At 41.6% G+C, this 20,361-nt stretch overlaps 2 protein-coding genes across 3 annotated transcripts in view; both read right to left on the reverse strand.

Moving 5' to 3' along the window:
- Positions 1–1,592: 1,592 nt before the first annotated feature.
- LOC111268363 (RNA demethylase ALKBH7, mitochondrial) lies at positions 1,593–11,054 on the reverse strand. Its single transcript, XM_086971675.1, has 6 exons — positions 11,028–11,054; positions 10,631–10,713; positions 4,772–4,847; positions 3,980–4,156; positions 3,319–3,457; positions 1,593–2,669 (listed from the first exon to the last, which is right to left on the reverse strand). The coding sequence occupies exons 1-6, from the start codon at positions 11,052–11,054 to the stop codon at positions 2,431–2,433; spliced, it is 741 nt and encodes a 246-aa protein (XP_086827801.1). The 3' UTR covers positions 1,593–2,430.
- The window catches only part of kn (EBF transcription factor knot), a 107,285-nt gene continuing 94,800 nt past the window's right edge, over positions 7,877–20,361 (reverse strand). The window contains exons 11-16 of one of the 2 annotated variants that reach the window (XR_015314166.1): positions 19,528–19,797; positions 18,957–19,223; positions 16,051–16,239; positions 15,626–15,733; positions 10,374–13,396; positions 7,877–9,576 (exon numbers count right to left, since the gene is read on the reverse strand). Coding sequence is in view for 1 of the 2 variants with exons in the window: in XM_022847321.2 (XP_022703056.1) it covers positions 13,317–13,396; positions 15,626–15,733; positions 16,051–16,239; positions 18,957–19,223; positions 19,528–19,797 (914 nt within the window). In the remaining variant the exon portion in view is untranslated. Of the gene's footprint in view, positions 9,577–10,369; positions 13,397–15,625; positions 15,734–16,050; positions 16,240–18,956; positions 19,224–19,527; positions 19,798–20,361 lie in introns of those variants that run through there. The other variant, XM_022847321.2, reaches the window with a different exon arrangement.

A 20,361-nucleotide genomic window follows, 5' to 3' on the forward strand; every position in this document is an offset into this window, starting at 1 on the left:
AAACGCCGCCTGCAACTCGAATTAAGTTCGTTCAATGTGTAAACAAGCCTGTGATAAACTATCAATGGAACAGTCGTTAAATGGTGGAAGTGGTCTGTTATTGACTATCCCGAACCTAATCGTGTTAGATCATAGATTTATGTTACAAAAAGTGGACCTCTCTAAAATGAATGATCATTTGAGACTTCAGGAATCCCCATTTTATCTACATATACATGTGGAGAGTAAACTTTCAATTATATATACAAAGTGTAGCAAAGATTTGTAGACGATTTGAGAAAAGTCTTTCGACAAGGTCTTTCTTTCAAGGGTCTTTATTTCACATCTGTCAAAATAGCAAGAGATGCAAAAATTGTTATAAAAGATAAATCAGCGGAGCAGGCCCTGCAATAAGGATATAAACAAAATCCTAAAGCTATTTCTATATTTCCATAGTACTATGTTACACTGCAATAAGGCTGGCGTATGTCTCTAGGTGTAACAATGACTACTGTGGTTTTTCAAATGGTTTTATTAACTAATATCGGAATACCCAGTAGCATGCTTGCACTCTCATAGGAATACAAATTGGCTTTGGAATGCCTTTCCTAAATTTACCGCAACAGTCTGCATATCTATTTGTCTTCAGCAGCGGTCGTCCGTAAAATAAATATGTAGACTTGTGTTGACTGTAAACGATTAGCAAAGAAGTTATGACAACTAAAGGTACAGCGTCTTATTTATCCTAAGGTAATCGTCCTACCTATAGAAATATTATTTTCGTGAATAACAGTGATTATAACTACGTTTCCAGTTCCCGTACAAAACGATCGACAAAAAAGAAAACAGATTTTTTTTACCCATTTTAGATTATCAGTTAAAGAATACACGCATGTTCACATCAAGCGTTTATAACTGACAATAGAACGTTCTACCCAAACAACATTAATCTTAACTTACTTTTTGTTATGACCTACACAAGTATACACGTTGGGACCATTTCGCAACAAGTAGCCTTTATAAATAATCTGTCCTCTTTCTTTATGAGCAAATATAACTAATATTTATATATATTTAACAAGTCCACATCGCTCCTTAACATTTCTTCTTCTCTTTTGACCCCACATGAAATATCGGACATCCCATGTATCAAATTTTAGTAGCCATGTTTAAATAATATATAAAGGAACGTGAGGCCTGAATATTAACGGTTAGGGACACAAAGTTTAAGGTAAGCCATTCACTATTCTAAACGAGAAGCTTTATTTTTTAATTGTAATTTATAAAAATATAAGTACAACAAATTAAAATAATATAGACTTATTGTTGAAGCAACTTTGTTGTCATAGCACGTACGAGAAGTATTTCGTATTCGACCTTAACTTTTGTCGAATAACTTCAAAAACAATACTCACTGCCAAAGACACCCGTACACCCCCGGTTTATCATAAAATACTAAGACAAAACTCGATTATGAAGGTAATGTCTGAGCAACGAATTGTTTAGAATAAAAACAAGTATTTAGAACAATGCGTTGTGCACTCATCAGATGTCTAATCCATTGGTTCAATTCATCCTACAGTATGACTAATGGTGCGGTGATGAGAGATACGTGTTTTTACAAGTATTTTTATTTACTATGCTTCTCATGCGATACCAAGAGCTGTAAGAATAAAAAATCACTAACGCGACTAACAACGAGGTAAAGCTCTTGACGATTATAACGGAGGAGGGTTAATTATAATTGCGGCATTTTATATTTTTGTTTAATAATACATTTAGGTGATGTTTAACAACTATATCAAACCCGGCGCGAAGATAAGCCTTTGAATGAGATATATACTATACTGTATTTTACAATAATAGAAACCGTTGAAACTGCTGTTACAGCGAATTTTAATCAATTGATTTTGATCTTTCTACGAAAGGAACAGCTCATAGCGTTGCAAAAATACATCGTTGTTAGAGCTAAATTGTTAAGTCAGTCGTCGGTCTATCGTTGATAATGACTGGTTCACTCCTATTACAGCGCAGCGCTGTGGAATTTTCCTGCGGCCTGCGCGTAAACATAAGCTAGCTGGAGTTTGAATACGGCAGTGGACACATTATACTTCGCTGACTGGTCCCAAAGCCGTGTGTTGCAATGCTTAATGAGAATTTAAAGGAAATTACAGAAAACTACTCACTATAGGCATAATATTTACAATTCTTCTATCCTGTTATATGTAAGTATTTTTAGTCACGTGCGCTCTATCCTTCGTTAGTCATAACTCTTTGGTGCTTAAGAAACTAGAGAATATGTAAATCGCACTAAGAAAGGCTGACATTAAGTTCGTAATAAAAACAACTTGAAAATAATTATGTATGATATCTAAAATTTACTAAATTATTATTAAAACATCTCCTTATATAAAGCTTACTTGTCACAATTTCTAACCAAAATAATCTAGTCTATCCAGATATCGCCTCTTCCGGCTCAACGCGAAACATCACGGATATTCGTCGTTCCCTGGGAACACGCTGTCCTTTGAATATGGACTGCTTGTCAGCTAAAACTGCGTGAGTATAATTGTACCGGGCGACTCCTGACATTACATAGACGCTCCTCTGTGGAAGGAGAATCTTGACCCAGCAAGAACTGTCGTATTCGAGAGCCAAACGCATAACGACATTGGACATCAGCGAAAGACCTAAAAGTACCAAACATTCTCATCGCATAAAAAACATCAAAGAAGCACACACATTTGATGTTATGTTAGTACGCACTATTTATTCCAGTGACGGACGCATCTGACCTGAACGTCCTATGTTTTTTTTGTTGTATTCAATAGGATTATACAGACATCATTATTTTCAATTTTGCTAGTCCTTGAATAGAAACTGTGTAAAAATTTTATCGAGCTTTACGTCAGTATCATCATTAATTGATTTTATTCAGCTAAATTTGCCGATCGACTCTAGAGCACATCTATGTACGTATTGGTGGGCTACCACCAATCCATAAATCATTACTACAGTAAGTTAATATTTTTTGCAAGGCCTATTTACGTATGGTTATGATCAAACCGAGCATTAACAAAATATTTCAATTTGGGTGCAGAGAAGTAGCCTTCAGTAAACAATTCGCTCAATTTCAAACTCATCGCTAGATTTATGATTACGTCTGGTATACCATTGTCCTATGTCACTTCTATTGATTCCCTAAAAATTTACATTACATAAATTTAGTTATGTTTCTTCACCAAAAAATGATCGAATTAAGTGTGCGTATTCATTATATACAGATGTATCATGCCACGTGCCATGGAGTGCATAATCCCCTAAATCGGTGATACTAACCGGCAATTGTGCTTCCACAAAACCGTACGGCATCTATATGTGGTTTAATCTCGCCTTCTTTGGAAACATCGAGGCAGTGGACCATTGGCAGATGAAGGGCATCAGGAGCAAAGCACAGTTCGCGCACTTGCTTCATTACCTATCGAATCCAAATCATATTCAGTTGTGTTATCTTTTTCCTTACTAACATATCCAAAAAAAAGGTATGCTAAGATTCCTTTTACTCGAAGCTGATATTAATCTGAAAATACAACCATTCACATTGCGTATTGTAGAATTGAAAATGGGATTTCTAAACCTTCACGTCTCTGGTGTTGTCTTTACACCATTCCCGTAGACATTATTATTGTCGCCATAAATGGCAATAAACAAGTAGTCCAACTACAAGCTATCCAAAACATAAACATATGAGTAGTCGAAGAACATGGAAAGCCTTTACATAAAAAAAAATAAAAATACCATCCCTTACTGAAAGCGGTGGCTAGAAAATATAGCATGATAAAGAAAAACTTCATGAAGAGCTTGAAAGGATGAGCTCTAATCGATTATAATAACCCTTTATTTGAGAACTCCTGAGATTATCTTTTCACTTCCTGCCTTTACAGCATCGTAATTTCGAGCATAAGGATGCGAGTTTATTCGTTGTGGAGACCGTTCTCACCTGCAGGTTTTCTTTTGACCAATGCTTGCGCTCGACCTCCCTGTAGCCGACAATAGCATTGTCCCAATGGTCTTTTTCATAACGAAGTCTCTTGAGGTGAGGTTCGATTTCTTCAATAAGACGATTTTCCTCTTCCTTAGATACAAAGTTCTCGTGTATCTTAAAGGTTCCAGTAACCTACAACAAAATATTTCGAAAAGAGAAAAATCTTATTATCAAAGGACGTTGTATTTGAGTATACAGTTTAATTGCTTTGTAAACTCACACATTACATACTGTACACATTAACTTAAACGTGCTAAATTTATTTTCCATTGATTTTACATCGTACGAGACTCCTATAAAATGAACTTCTTTACGTATCGATGAAATATTTAATTTTATGACACATTTTTAATTATGTAAGAACAACACTCTAGCAATGTCTGAATACGCTCTAAAGAGAATAGAGCAGGCAACCTTTACATCGGTAGATTCAGTTGGCGCAGCAGGAGAGCCATTATGTGAGATTTCAATGTATACATCTTGCAAACAATGCAACGAACAAAATTCAAACATATTCCTATTAATAATCTTCTAACAAATATACTAATCCAATAAATAAAATACTTCATGAAATGGTCGCGACGCTAAAGTTATATATAATCTTATCTGCTTTTTTTGCAAGCAAAATTCCTAAAACGTTGACGCGAAAAGCTATTATTATCATTATTGTTATTTAAATCAATAGCGATACGTTGTACTCGTTTTTCGAATAAATATGCTGTTCTAAAACACAACACAGGAACTAACCTGTACTAAGGTCGCAGCATCGGATGCTTCAAACAGGTGAAGATCAGCTCTTTTTTGTATCGGTTCACTCGAACAACTGAACAAACGGCGAATCAGGAAGTATCCAATAAAACGCATTTTTAATAAACGGTATTTATCCGGTTCCTCTTCTTCTTCGATTTGACCTGTGTTTTATGTAATATGCATAATAAATGGTTTTGTTTACCCAGCGCTTTTATACAATACTTGGTTTGCTGCGCCTAAGCAAAACAGACACTATTGGCTCACACATTTTAGCTAATTCAGTTAATAATCATCATATGCCTATAACGCTTTTCAGTATACAGTTAATTAAACTAATTAAGACACCTTATTCGACGAAACGCAAAAATCTTCCTATCTATTCAAAGTGTAACAATTTTTTTTCCGCTGAACTCTTTCATGTGAGATGCGATTGAGATTTTTACATGCCGGATAGCACCAAACGTTAAGCTGGCGACATTTATTATACATGGGTCTACACGTTTTTTTTTTACGACAAGGTGATGCGTAACATACCTTTTATTTTGGGAAAACTAGATAATCCAACCGTAGTCCATACTATTGTGCGATCTGAGTTCACTCATTTAATGTTTAGCGGAAAAACAAACTCTAACAATGCAACGAACAAGCTCAGCTGACCAGAACGGGGTCGCCCTGTGAGTGTCGTCTAATCAGCTGTTCTGGCGTTCGAAACGCGCTGTTGATATCCGAAGCTCGGGTATTGTTTATCAACAGTTGCGCGGCCGCAGCTCGAGACACCGCCCACGTATGTCCGGAGCACTAACGGATAACTTTGTCTTGTGGCGCGCGAATCAGCTCCGAAAAGTAAGGAAGCCGGACTCTCTATCTAGTTCCGGTGCGAAATGACATCTGACATTACAGGAAAGTAGCGATTACAGTTGCGGGGGGAAACTATACGTGACTGAAACCCGGCCAGCCAAATTATTTTCAGTTTCTGAAGCTCAGTTCCTAAAAAGACCATATCGGAAACCGATATTCACACAACTAAACCAAACTAAGCACGCTACACTAACAAGCAGCAAATTATTTATTATGTATCCTTTAAAAACAGTTCAGATAAATTGTTTTTGATATTTGAGAGCTGGTATTGTGCAGCGGCGGATAAAATCATTGTGGGACAGCTATCTACACCTCACACGTGTTTATATATACCTGTTATTGCTGCGGAGAAGACATACTGACAACTCAAACTCTGATCATCAAAAACGACGCATTTTCACCATTAACGTAAGAGTGCCTGCTTAATAAGGTTACTTACATACATTGCAAAAAACTCGCTAAGACCCTGTTGCAAAGACGAGCTGATGAGAAAGGACATCGAGTTTATAACGTTTTTATCATGAATATATATCGAAGGGGAGAGAGAGAGAGATAGGATGTAGGCCTCAGGCCTTTCCAGCGCCAAGCCCTACTGTCTAGTGCCAAACAAGAATAGACTGCTTAAACACCACATAACACAATTGTTTCCATAACTGTTTTGTCATCAAAACGTTCTCTTGCAGTTTTTTAAATACACTGAAACTTTTTGCCCATATATAGCATATGATATTCGCACCAGGCGTAGAAAGATACGGGATAAGACTACCCGGAGCACTGTCTATTACTCAGTGTGACACAAACAGGAATACTCATTCATGCTGACCCTTAGAAAAGATTCACTCTATTGAAGTTAAATCTGTTCATCTTCGCAAGAATTTCTGTTTAACGTAATTATCTAGGCTAATGGTGGTAAGAGCATCTCGACTTCATAATGTGATCAAACTGTGATAGATTTTGTTGTTATCTTATGAATGCAACGTATAATATTTACAAACTACAAATTTCAAAGACTACAGTATTAAAGCGATTCAACAATGCACAGTATTTGATTCCTAAACACGAGCCAATTTAGCCCGATTAGCTCGTCAAGCTGCGTGCATGTACGATCTACATTTTTCTTATCGATACTGCTACATGTTTTTTGTTACTGCACCCATGTACTATATTATCGTATTGACACATAGCTAATTTTGATTTTACATTAGTATTTATAGTTGTAAAGCTTTATATTCAGATTTTCTTAATGACACTGAGATCAGCCCCAACATAAATTGGACCATATGGATGCTAGCGCTTATCTTTACATGGATCTTAAAAATAGGTAGATTATTCTACTTCTCTTTGCCGCGCTGATCTCAGAGCTTCTAAAACATGTTTGGTAGTAAGTTTTGAGGCAGCATCTGTGAAGCTGTAGGACACAGGGCGCGGGGTCAACTCTGGAACGAGAGAAACGCGGTTGGGAATTGTGCTCATCAAAAAGTTATTTACAAACAAAATGAATCTTTATCTTGACTTGTAGACTACATTCTCTCTTTGCATGATACTGGCACACCGAGAAGTATCTATTCAACCCGACCCTATGCCCAGTTTTATCTACCATGGCCGCTGTCTTCTATCTCAAAGTTACACCAGTACACTCTACGGTAGTGACCGGTGCACCATTCACATAGACCGGCCATCAATCTCGACCCGCTCAATCTTGTTGTCTAGCTTTCGTGGCCTTACTAGCGCGCGCTACACAGGATGTGAATGCGGCCTGGCTTGAAACCCCGCACTACCTTTTATCCGCGGTCCGGGACTTCAGGAAGTTCTCGTATTCAAGGGAGCTATCTATGAACACAATCTCTTCGAAAAAGATCGCACCATTTCTAAGCTATTTCAACAGCTTCCTTCCTCTTAATTTAGGAAGGTAACGAAATAAACAATGCATTTACCACCACCGACGGAGACAATCGTCCCTCCCAATTTAAAAACAAGGCCAGGTAGGAGGCGGGCGTGAATGGAAGCTAAGCTTTGAGTTTAATTCTCCCTTGAATATAGTGTATATAACTTTTTAGGATACATATTTATGTAAATATTTATATTCATCTTTATAGCTAAGACAGTGTGCCTACGAAAGCTAATTTCAAAGGTGTCTCTATTTAAGCATTAGCTATTGCTTAACCCACTTATCTTTGCCTGTTCAATAGCTTTAGGATCACTTAAAATTTTCACTGTTTTGGCAAAGTGAGCACTTTTAGATAGTTACTTGGCTGTTTCTTGATTTAATAACATATTTCTCAACATGTATGATTCTGTGTTTGTTATTGAATTGTTTATGAATCTTTACAGATAATAATATATACGTATATATCGTATCTGGCGAAGTGGCTAACGAAAAAGCTTGCATGGTAGCCGTTTGGCTTAGCCGTCTTGTCCGAATAGACTCAAGAAGCGGAAGTCGTGAGGCATCCCAAGCAAAGAATCAAGAAAAAAGAGATCGAAGTAGGCCATCGAACATGCGGTCCTAGCATCATGTCAATCGCGCTTATTCATTTTAATCGTGTGGCGATTGTGGATTTACTCGGATAGCTGTAGTAATTTTTTCGTCAGTGTCGACGTGATTTCTACACCATTGAAAACTAAGCGTTCCGAATTTCACGCTACGCGCTGCTATTTAAGAAGCATTGCTTTCGACATTTCATAAACTAAAGTTTTCGCGCTGATGTGGTAAGGACGTGTTTGAATACTAACCTCTGAGAATAAATTAGACTTAAAAATCACTTGCTTTGAGATTAAGAACCATTGCACTGGTGACTTCTCTGTCATATCTTGAGAAAAGAAGGAGCTGTCGAAAAATACACTTCAGTTTACGCAGTTATGCGTCTATCTATAACTATAACTATAGTTAAGCGACAAATCTATAACTATCCATTCAATTATCTAGTTGTTTCCCCTTCCTTCTATTAGTGACGCTCTGAGATGACGCTTTTCATCTTAGGCGATTTTGGAGCCTTTTCTTTATCGGACTCTAATTCTGATGATAGCGTTGAGAAAGGCGTCGATGATTCCTCAGATATCGCTCTTGGTCTGATCACGAGTGTCTGAGGCGGACGGGATGACCGCTTGGAGTGAAGCTCTCGTCTTTCCCGCGGCGCGGTTCCCTCGTGGCCCCAGTAGAAGCTAGTTCTTGACGATACTCCAGCTTTATTTCCCTGTCTCGGCCGTAGGGCCTAACTAAGAACGAAGCTGGGGTTGCTTAGGATAAGTAGGGTTGTTGAGGGGCTAGTTTCTTCCTTACTGGATTGACTAGAAACAGCCATACCGACGGCCACGGTGGCCATCACCGCCTCCTTCTCCTTCAACACCAGCGTGTGTGTCGTCGTCGTCGTCGTTGTCGCCGCCGCTGCCGTTGTCAGCTTCTCCCTTATGGTCATCCATCTTCATTTCGCACCCGCTTGCATACATTATTAATAGCGGGTAGCCGCGGGTGTTGCCCCTTCCCCCACTCGCCGCCGGGCTTCTCGTCGTCAATACTATAGTATACAGCATACAACCACGGCACCTAACTCCTAGTAGCAGCTGGCGTTTATCAGCTTTTCAGCCATCACGGCCCAAATTCACCATTTCAGTGCTTCCATCCCTATCGGGCCAGCTTAGCCACACATACTTCGGTCGGTAGAGCGCTCGACTTGCCGACGGCGTTCTGCGTGTGCAGTCGTTCTCCTTCTTCCACCGGTGAAGAGCGGGATGGGACGAGAGAACGCGGCAGAAGCGTCAGCCGGCCAACTAACCATTTGCTATAGGATGAGGAGCCAATATCGCTACGGTAGTAGCAGCGGCAGCCTCCGTGCCACTTGGAAGGCAGCTGCCTAGCTACGCAGCAACCATGGAAGCGGACAGCCGGGCAGACCAGATCAGAGCTTCAATGATGGACGAAAGTCGGTTGCTTAATGGCGCCGTACCTGTAAGCCAGCAGCTAACGTATTCTACGCGAAAGGTAGCTAGGCGTTTTGAAATCATCTAGCTGGCCTCTGTTTATCTAAATACACCTAAGTATTTGTGCTAACGATTATAGAATGTGTGGCCTTAAAAAAATCTAAGAACACGAATAGGTTTCTCTTTTCAATGTCAATCCTTTTTTTTTTTGTTTAGGACGTTGAATTTTTCGTATGTATCTAAATGTATAACGAATTTACGTGACAAGGCGTGCGCCAGTTGCTCAGGTCGGAAATGTCTCAACAAACATCTATTGAGAATCCTGCTTAATAAAGCTGGACTCATATGGGAATATCTGATGGGAACATCCAAGTCAATGGCCGGGTGATTTGGATCAATCTTCCAGTTAAACGGGGGTTCGAGTTTCAGTTTTAAAATATGGATCTTCCGTAATTGGGAAGAAAAAGGACATACAGCGAAAATGGTTAACGTCAATTTTTCCGCGAAAATAATTCGTTTATCTTAGAAAAGATACAGGTATCTATATACAGCCTCGTATAGGTTAGGTTTGTAAGAGACAGTGTCACTAAACGGACGAGCAAACAATAGCATATAACATGTTTAAAGAGCATCGGGTTTTATCGACATTTAAGCAACAGACTTTACCATATTCTGCCAAGATATAGAATCTCGTACTGCTCGAACGTGGTTATTTTTTTTTAGTCATCATTAAATACAAAATGTCATCGAACAGCCAAATAGAATAGAACGTTTACAGCATCAGGTGTACATACATATTTTGAAGTGAAAACACCTTACTTACCATTAGTGTCATCGTTTGAAGAAAGGCTTTATTCCTTTAATTCTCGTTACCATCAGCAATTATTGCACACAAAATACCATAATAGTAATAACTCTAATAATAATATACTTATTATCATTATGCTTATTAGGCGAATGAAAAAGGAAAAACACTAGCAGTGTAACTCTGTCGTCCTTCTGATCACGAGTATCCTCAGCATCAATTGGAGTATCTTCCAGTGCTCGTTATTACCATCGTCAAAAACCAAAACAACTGACCTCTCGAACAGCAGGTGACGCACGAGTGTACCGGTCGAAGAGTCACCTCTCCTATTTATATCATCGTACACATATATAATATTCTATCCATTGTCATCGTTTGTGTTCCGCTAGTCTACTGTCGCTGTGGATGCTGTCTTCGTTGAAAGTATTAAAAATCATCACGTATCATTAAAGCTGCTTTTCTTTAATTACTACACGCACATGGTACTGTCATTGTTCTTCTAAATTGATCCTTCTTCTTCTAAGCAGACCGTTTAATAATGGCTAATTTCTTTCCTCCTCTCTCGACGATGATCGCACTTGTTGTTGTCCTCCCGTCCATAATGTTGCATTATTAATAGTATTTATAGACAGTAAAGAATAATTATTGTAATTATCATTGGCGGCTGCTAACTGACGTACACTCGACCACATGCGTCATCATGCTTTCACGTCCGCGTCGTCTGCACGGTCTACGACGGTCATTCTTTAGTCTCAATGACAGTCATAATAATGATAATAATTATTACTATTATTATTATTATTATGGTAATGCTAATAATAATAGTCATCTTAATGTTAAATAGTATCAATATCTAACTGGGCAACAATATGTACGTGCATTTCTTTGCGGTATCTACTTGATGTGTGAATCTGGGATCGTACTGATATAGAGAAGGATATGTAAGATTCGACCCTCGGGTGGAAGCCTTGCTTCTTAGGTTATAGGTAGGGCAAACTGCCATTTAATTCTCACTGTGGGGGGCAAAGGTGTGTGTGCGGCAGCAAGGGTCACACGCACACACAGGCGCACACAACAGTCACACGCTTGCCCTTTTTTACTCTGCTGGTTTTCCTTGCCAGGAGGGCTGGTCTCTCGCTCTGCGCGGCGAACAAAACCCCCTGCGCATGAACGAACCGCATCGAAAAGGCCTGGGCGGGCAGAAATTTCCGTTCTGCTTGACGGTCAGAAACTGTTGCTGTCAAATGAAGCCTTTCGTTCACTGAAAACCGAGGTGGTGCTGATGTGGCGGCAAGTGGTAAAACTTTTGGTGCCTTTGCTCATGCAGTTGTTATTTAATTATTTCTTTGTGTTTTAGATTATGAAGGATCCTCGTTATTCAGTCTCGAGTACAACGGAGCTAGGAGGCTACTAGCCATTCTGTATTTTACGTCTCAAACGTTACAGTGTCGCTAGAAGATTGAAGATTAAGCTATAAAACGCCTTGAGATACTGCTTGTCTGATTCTGCTTTTTACATAACGAGTCGCAATTAAATAAGAGAGAAGCCGAGATCAGAGAGAACAATGCTCTGATAAGAGTTAGTTCTGAAATAAAAAGTGAACGAACTTGCCCTCAAATCGGCTTCGTTTAAATAAATCGGACGTCAGCTATAACTGAACTCTCTCTCTCCCTCTCTCTCTCTCCCTCTCTCTCTCTCTCCCTCTCTCTCTCTCTCTCTCTCTTTCTTTCTCTCGTCTACATTGGAAAACGAATAAGAAGACAAAAATATTATCAATAGTAATGTACACGTGGACCTTGCTGTTTTCAAGTGTGACCAAATACCATTACGATGACGATAATCGTTATTTATCTTTTGTCAGCCTGCCCTTCGACCGTAATCATCGAATGGCAAAAATGCAGTTTTCATCAACTGATGTTGCTACTTTGGTATCATTTAGACACTGTAGAGTGAAACTTCTTGTTGGTTTGCCTTTTTCTTTTGTTCGGAAATAAAAAGGACTTCTAATGCCGCGCTGACGACCGCGTTGCGGAAAAGGAAGAGAGAGAGAGGGAGGGAGAAAGGGAGGGAGGGAGGGAGAGAGGGAGGGAGGGAGGGGGGAGGAGTGGGATTAGGCTGCTGCCTAGTGCGAAATCACGGGGCCTTTTGATGATGATGATGAGGACTGGTGCTTGTTGAGCTGTACAGGGATCGATTGCGATTGATGGATATGGCGAGGTGTTGAGGGCACTGCTGCTGACTGGTGCCCCGTTGGGCAAGTCGACAAGGAATAGGTCCTAGTTCCTTATGAGCAAGACATACAGAGCGATCAACTACAAAATATTTACACCTCCCACCGTCGGGGCGCCGTATTATGGCGTCAACACATACACTTTCATATGCTCCCTTTGTATATGGAAAACTATCAGGGTGACTGTCTGTAGTGAGTGTGTGAGTACTCATATGTATAAACATAATGGCTTTATGTATGTGTCATGTTGTTACGTGGTTGGTTGGCATCTCAAGCTGAAGTTATTGAACACTATGCACAGCACGCCACAACAACGAATCGAGCGTGGTATCGCATAATATCATGTGCTGTGTTCGTGGCGACCCCTGACGGTGAGCAGGATACATCGTGAAGCACTCCAGGGAACTGGTGTGTGGAAGCGAGCCAGAGGTCGTCGTCGTCGTCTGCTCCTATTAACTTCAACTATTTCTTTCTGTTCTGTGTCTTCTGCTTTTCTGTTTATGTTTATTCATTGATGGAAAAGAGGTGTGCTATATACATATTGATGACGATCGCTGGCTACGAAGCGGCACGGGTTTAACGAAGTTATTTGCTGCGAGGACTTGCTGTGGTCAATTAGGCGTGAATCGCCGGCCTGACGTTAGCATATGTGCACATGACCGCCGCCGTCGCCGCTGCTGTCGACTTTTTTAGCCTCGGCTTTGCGTTTGGCCGACAGGGACAGCGAGTGCTTAGGCCGGCGCAATAGGGGGCACAGGCGTCATCGGTGTGAACGCCGTATAATGGCTAGGGTGAGGGACGCTTCTTAGTCCTGCAATCGAAATAATGAACAACAACAATGACATAAAGCGTACAATGGTAGATCCATTAGATAAGCGAAAATCTATACTATCTTATCTACTGCGCATTGCAACAAACAATACAAAATATAGTAGCTAGGATGATGGCGCGGGAACTGCGTGAGCTGCAGTTTTGATACAGACCGAAAGAGAAAAAGCTGCATCGAGGAAATAACAACTTCGAAGGTGGAAGGTGACGGTGGATTTCATTTGCTGTTTATGGCTTATTGCGGGGAATTAGAGGGATTTGTCGCAGCTGAAGCTCCGTCGCCAGTAACTCCAATCCGATACACTAGACTTCCGGGAGGGCAACAAGCAGCACCCATCGAGCTGGCAGCAGGCGAGTGATCAGTTGCGGAGCCGACAACCAGGCAATCGAAGTGGACGGCTTTCACAATTCGTCATGCGGACACAACCTTCTTGCTTGTCCATTATTATCGCGAAACAACGCGGGATAGACAAGTAAGGGCGGAAACGGGCGGATCTCGAGCTTGACTGCCTTTGACGTTGTTTTCTACCTTGACTATCCTGAATGGCTTTCCCTAGAAGCTTTATAGCCAAGTGGGCAAGAATGGGGACCGTAAGAGTTCAATGGCGTTCTGCGGAACATAGCTGTCTCGGGTACATAGTATTATGGAAGGCAACCAGGAGTGGTCGTATAGGGAGCGGCTGTCTACAATCGAGGTTGCTCGAAACAGTTGAACCAGGCTGAGAAATAAGAGGGGTCTAGACTAATAAAAAACGATACAAGGGTGTTTCGAGGTGTCGTGCTGTCTGTTTTTGTCTCCAACACCGGCGTCGAACGACTGAAGTCGCCCCCGCGCGCACCGCTCGTGACGACGGGCCCTTGTTTCCCCTATGTCGCCTGCAAGCCCGAGCAGACGTCAGTCAGAACCCCACCAACAACGATGGAGTAGATAGGTAATCACGTCGGCTCCAAAAGCACAAGCAACCAGGAGACAACGCAAAGCGAGGCCACCCGGCGACTCTTCAGCCGCTGTTATAGCAGGACCTATTTTATCCCTACTTTTGGCACACACGCACTCAACCATACGCGGTCTGCTCTACGTTCTTCCCTTTTACGTTAGCTGAGAGGCAACAGAAACTGCAGCTTCTGCCTATCTCCAACCGGTTGACCTGGCCACTACAGTTCCAACAGCTGCCATCACTGTGTGAACTATTACAGTGTCCATTCTTCTCTCCCTGCCAATAGTACTGCCAGAACCGCTGTACCAGGAACGAAATGAGAATTAGAGGGAAACGTGGCCGAGGAAAGACACTTGGACAAAGGAAACGGCGTCGAACCTCCAGAGGGGACTCGAGGGAAACTGTAGAGAAGAAGCGACCGGAGGAATCGGGGAACCACCGGAATCTAAGACGAGACGCAAACTGCAGCAGCAGTGGTAACAATGGCGAGAGAAGTTCCTATATTCTCTCTGTCTTTCTCTTGTTCCCGTCCTTCTATAAAACGGTCGCGCGGAGTTCCGACTTTAGTTGGTCGGTACATAGAGACGAGCACGCCGTCCCAAAACTCGGATGACGCAGCCACTGCCAGGGGGGGGGGGACAGCAGAAGGATGAGGTAGAGGGAATGTCTTTCCTTCTTCCACTACCGCGATCACTACTAGGCCTACCATATCTTTCACTCTCGCTTTCTCTCTCTCTCTGCGACTATCTATCCTGTAGCGTAACTCGTTGCCTGTATTTCTGCTGCTCCCAGAGACTAATGTGGGAGAAGTTTTTTCTTGTTCGTCTGTGCAGACGATTCTCTTAGTCAGTGTGCATGTACGTTTGCTTTAACTTCGCCATAGTTATAGGGAAGCTCGCTATTGAAACAGAGGCCAAGAAAAAAGGGCAGATACAGTGAGCTCGTTCGCATTTAAGCGTGAGGCGGAGGAAGGCGGGCGATCGGCTGATCGTCGGCTGAATCGGCCTCCCGATCCTTCGGCGAGAAACAAAAAACACTCGTACGGGACGCGACAATTTGCCACCCACCGGGAGAGCGGAAACCAAATGTTGAAGGCGGAAGAAACTGGCTATTAGGCACTCGCATATTGAGGCAAGAACTTGATCCGACAGTGAAAGCGACATTGAGATATTTGGAGGCGCTAGTGAACAAATTATTTAAAGACTGAAGGAAAGGGCTGAGAAGAATTGATAGAATACCAGAACGCATAGAAACTATGGAATAGAAAAACGTACCGTTGAATATCTGCTGAGACGAAGATCCAGTAGGCGTTACAGAGCCCCCAGATGGTGTGCCGGTCATTGTTGGAGTAGGGCTGCCGTAGCCACCGGGCGTCGGAGTGCCTGTGAATAGTTATGCAGTAAATAAGCTAGTCACGACGGGTCTGGTTGACCGCTGTAACGAATCCGAAGCCTTCACAGCTAGCCTATACATAGAGAAGATCGAAAGAAACGAAAACTGCTCTCTATTACGGATGAAGACGCACGCAAAATCGGCAGTCTCGTCTCTTCCGAACGAAATGACTTAGTCTTGAATCATTTAAGTTCGGTAAAATCTATCGAATTCACTCAACTGAAAAGACACGTTAAATTATTGGCTCTTATATAGAATCTTTATATTCAATTTAATCCTGAATAATGAACTGATTCTGATGACTAACCGGTGGACTGTGGGTGCCCGAGGTTACTGTAGCCGGTGTTGGTTTGCGGCTGCGACCCGGTAGCAGCGGAGGAGTTGTTGCCGTTGTTGTTGCCGTTGTTATTGTTCGCGGAGGTACTATGAGGAGTAGACGCGTTCGAAGCATAGCCGCCTCCTCGCGGAGAGACACCTTCCGATGGTGGCCTTCCGCCTGGAACAGTAAACATGAAATGTCAAAACCATGCTACTGTATCAAAAATGATGTTGCAGCGTGAGAACCGCTATAGAAAGGACTATTTCTGTGAATTTGTTATGACGTCCATTTCTTCACAGACAGTCTACAAAGCTGCGTGGCCAATAGGCCTACACAAGTGGTAGCACCAATGAAAGCATGCCCAAAGGTCAATATCGTCCAACGCTCAAAGTTAGTTAAAGTTCATGCCGATGTCTAAAAGCTAGCCAGGCAAACACTGACAGATATTCTTTGTCTATGCTTTTTGTGCGTCCTCAATATGCCGCTGTTAACTTTAACAAGGCTAAAAAAAAGAAAAGCATTATATCATCTTTGTCTCAAGTATGATATAGTTGCAGCAACGCACTCCGTAGTAGTCTACATAGATATAGTTTAAGGGTTTAAGGTTTAGACTTGGACAGAATGGCTACTGCGGTGGAATAAACTGGTTAACACGCAGTAAACTTTATAAACTTAGAGACATCTGGTAACGAAAGTTTGAATCCGGTCGAAGGCTTCATCAGTGACCTTGCTACCTTACAGTTTGTAATTGTCCACAGAAAACAACTGCGTTTAAGGAAACGATAAACGACGTTCCAATAGTCGAATTATGCTAAATACGCACAGCTGTGATGGGACAAGATCTAAAGGCTTAAATATGTGTAAGTATGGGCCGAAAATTGCAACAACATCCATAAATAGAGCGCAATGCACCATCAGTTATTTCACTATGAACATGGCATCTTTCGATACTAGTCCCGGCTCTATAATACGTTACGTTAAACAGATTCAAGGAAGGCTTTACCCAAATTCTAGCTGTTGATGACTTCTGATCAGTTAGATATTTACGCTGTTTCGCCAAAATTAGGACAACATTTCACATCATTGACGCATAATGAACAGCGAAGGAAGCTCTAAAAGCTAACAAGTAATGTTAAAAAATATCGCTCAAAATCTGCGATTGAATACGTTCCTGTCCTCCCAGATTTTAAACTGACACAGTATTGCTCGCACTTAAACAAGAACTTAACTTTTCAGGTTTATAAAGTAGAAAAAAAGATCACCGGCGATGGAAAGCTATGTCAATATCTGCGCAAATACGCACGCAACCCACTTAGGGCCCGTAGCCGATATAACCGTCGACGCATTCCTATTGGCCCTACGTAGGTTACCTAACAGTTTCCAATCAATCAGAACGATATTTTCGAACGATACTTTTACAGCCGTCAGAAAACAGCAGATTAATTCCAGCCGATAAAAACGAATACAAGAAGGCGAGACCTCATCAGTCCTCGCGAAAGTTCCTCGTCAATCGGGAGTCTATAAGGCCGAAGGAGGTATCTAGAAAGGTCGATATGTGCGAACGGTCAAACAGCCGTTACGGAAAACCTTCAGAACTATTGTAACCGAATTTAAGGAGTCAGCAATACTACTTACCACTATAAAGTCTGTTGTGAATAGGCTCTAGAGAGTGGTTTTGCGTTTTAGTCCGGTGGAATTTTTTTCCGGTTACCACTTTTTTGGTCCCCTGTTTTCATCTGGAGGATATTAACAGGATCGATTCTCCTTAGAGACGACCGCGATAATATCTCCGCAAACAATGCTTTACGTGACTTGGCGCCTTCCAGAACGCATCAATCATCCTGGTGGATTTTCGCTTTTTGCAAAGGTAGATATAGCGCACGTTCGCCATTAAGCGGGCTTCAGGATAGGTATTGCAGGACGCTCGGCACACCTCTTACGCCCACTAAGAATCCAAGCGTCGTGTTATAAATGTAGCCACTGTAGGCTAATGGCAGCGTCGACTAGATCTAGCTGAGCACGACACTGATCTTTATTCTACCACAACTTTAAACCCTTATCAAAGGAGTAAAAAGCCACAATTCTTTTGCGGGGTCTGTGACCGTGCAGATTAATTTTGCCGTAGCATATTAGATATTAGATACGTCTAACTGTTTTTCTTGACAAACGATAACTAGGCGTAGCAACGAAGCGATGCACTACAAAGCGTTGGAAAATTACTGATATAGTTACTTCGGTATGCTACATTAATGACTATAGTCATAGTAGGGTAATACGTATTATTTTATGTATCGATTACTCTAAGGTCTGTATGACTTAGAACAAAAAAGTTGTGACTGGTGAAAAACAGTGCAAGCCGGCGGTTAATTCGAAAAGTCAGAAAACAAACCGCTTCAGCCCGTAACAGTCGATCAGACCCAGTTTCGACTACTTGTTATTGGTAAATAGTAAAAAGCAGCTTATCTTAGCCATTAATCCCAACGTATAACACAAATGTATCGAGATGAGAACAATCTCTATTCCGAGGCGATCTAGCACGCGTCTCGGTTAGAACCGATATAGATAGAAGCTCTTACCTCGTCATTCTACCGTTTACCACTGGCATCGAAAGCCCAACCCATCTAGCGGGCTATTATCGATATAGTCAGTTACCGTTTCGATAGTGGTAGCAATAGCCTGTCGAATGCAGTATTATACTAGATCAGCCTAGCTTAATTAGCCTAGATTAGCCTGATTAGCCTAGATTAATAAAATGTGCACAACAGCAAATAGCTGTTGTGCACATTTTATTAATCAGATAAATACACAGTAGGTGAGTGATAACATTGGGATGAACGTAGACCTTATTATTACTGTTACATAGAAAGTCGAAACTACTTAAATCAAGTGCTTACCGTACTCCTGTCCGTTCTGTTCGACGTTTACGGAGAGCTGACCCGAATAGGCGTTAAAGCTGGACTGCAGCTGGCCGTTGGGTGAGCGCGGCGAAGGCGAGGCTAAGGCCAGCTGATTGTTTCGCGGTATCTGATAGAGCATCTCGGCCAAATCAGCGGCTCGTTTCAGTATGATCTCTTTGGGCAGGCGTTCTGGATCGCCTGGATGCCGCGGAATCAGCTTCGCCAATCGCTGGAATCCGAAGTCGATCGTGGGCTCGTTCAAGGCTGCAGCCACGACGGCCACGGCAAGGATGACAAAAACAAAACTACAATGTAACATAAGCACAATTCCCCGTGTACCTATAATATTTACTTATTATACATAGTTAGAAACAATTTAATGCCACGTTACGCATTAAACAACAGAGGGCTTTTTGCTACGATTTGATTGTACGCTTAGAAATTCAAATTGGGTTTCAAGGAAATGTTGAATCTTCATTATTGTTAATACAGTAACGAAGCCCAATAAGTAAAAGATGTATTTCAGAACTTATCGTTAGATTCGCACAAATATCTATAGAGAACTTACAGACGTAAGTGAAGCGACCAGGCGCACTTTTGCAGAACTGCTTGGACTTGTAGGAGAGAGTGACCTCGACGGCCCCGGGAAGGTGGCGAGGGGGTGTCTGTACCCGGATGGCGTGCGGTGTGAGCATTTCGCTCCAGACGAGCATCGTGCTAAACACGACCTGAAGACCCTCGAAGAAGTTGTCTCCAATGATGATCACTGACGAACCACCTTCCGTCCAACCCTCCGAGGGACTGATCGCCTTGATACACGGCGTCGAACTGAACGGAACTGCAATTGAGGATAAAGTGCCAATGCAAAAGTACCGATGCAGATCATTTGCTAACTAGATTAGGAAATAGGCGTATGAGCTTCGTGAACGGCAGTGTTGCTACCGGCAAAAACAATCAATTGCCCCAGAGAGAATGATTAACTGGCTAGTAAAGATTTAAAAATGAGAAGATCGTAGGACGCTTTGATACAGCGCCATACTGCTAACAAGAAAGCAGTGTTACAATATGCTAACCGTATAATTTTTATGTTAAAAAAGCGAGCTTAACAAAAAATATAAACAAACAGCCCTGTTGAACAAAGGTTGTGATTGATGAACGCGAATTAAGACGTTGTAGTCGTCTATTAGGAAGACAAAATGACCGTTTTTTTTTTCGACTTCCTTGAAATACTAGATAAAATTTCATTCTAGCATTGTTTTGTCAATTTTTACGTAGAGTTGATGACAGGTGTGATTGAGTACAAACACATAAGTAGTAGGAAGGCGTTTGCTTTTGGGCTCCGACTCTAGCGTTAACCAGTTGAGTAGTCAACTTTACTGGGAACTAGTTTCCTCGAAGTGAT

The sequence above is a fragment of the Varroa jacobsoni genome, unplaced genomic scaffold, assembly GCF_002532875.2.
Source record: "Varroa jacobsoni isolate VJ856 unplaced genomic scaffold, vjacob_1.0 scaffold_1278, whole genome shotgun sequence".
NCBI lineage: Eukaryota > Metazoa > Arthropoda > Arachnida > Mesostigmata > Varroidae > Varroa > Varroa jacobsoni.

Bases quoted from the DNA above. Each gene is read 5' to 3' on its own strand.
- LOC111268363 (XM_086971675.1), bottom strand. From the start codon at position 11,054: ATGACGCATGTGGTCGAGTGTACGTCA. The intron at 4,848-10,630 runs GTCAGTTGTTTT...CCGTTTGTTCAG, and splicing joins CGTCACCTGCTGTTCGAGAG to TTGTTCGAGTGAACCGATAC. The intron at 2,670-3,318 runs GTTAGTATCACC...TGGTACTTTTAG, and splicing joins TTGTGGAAGCACAATTGCCG to GTCTTTCGCTGATGTCCAAT.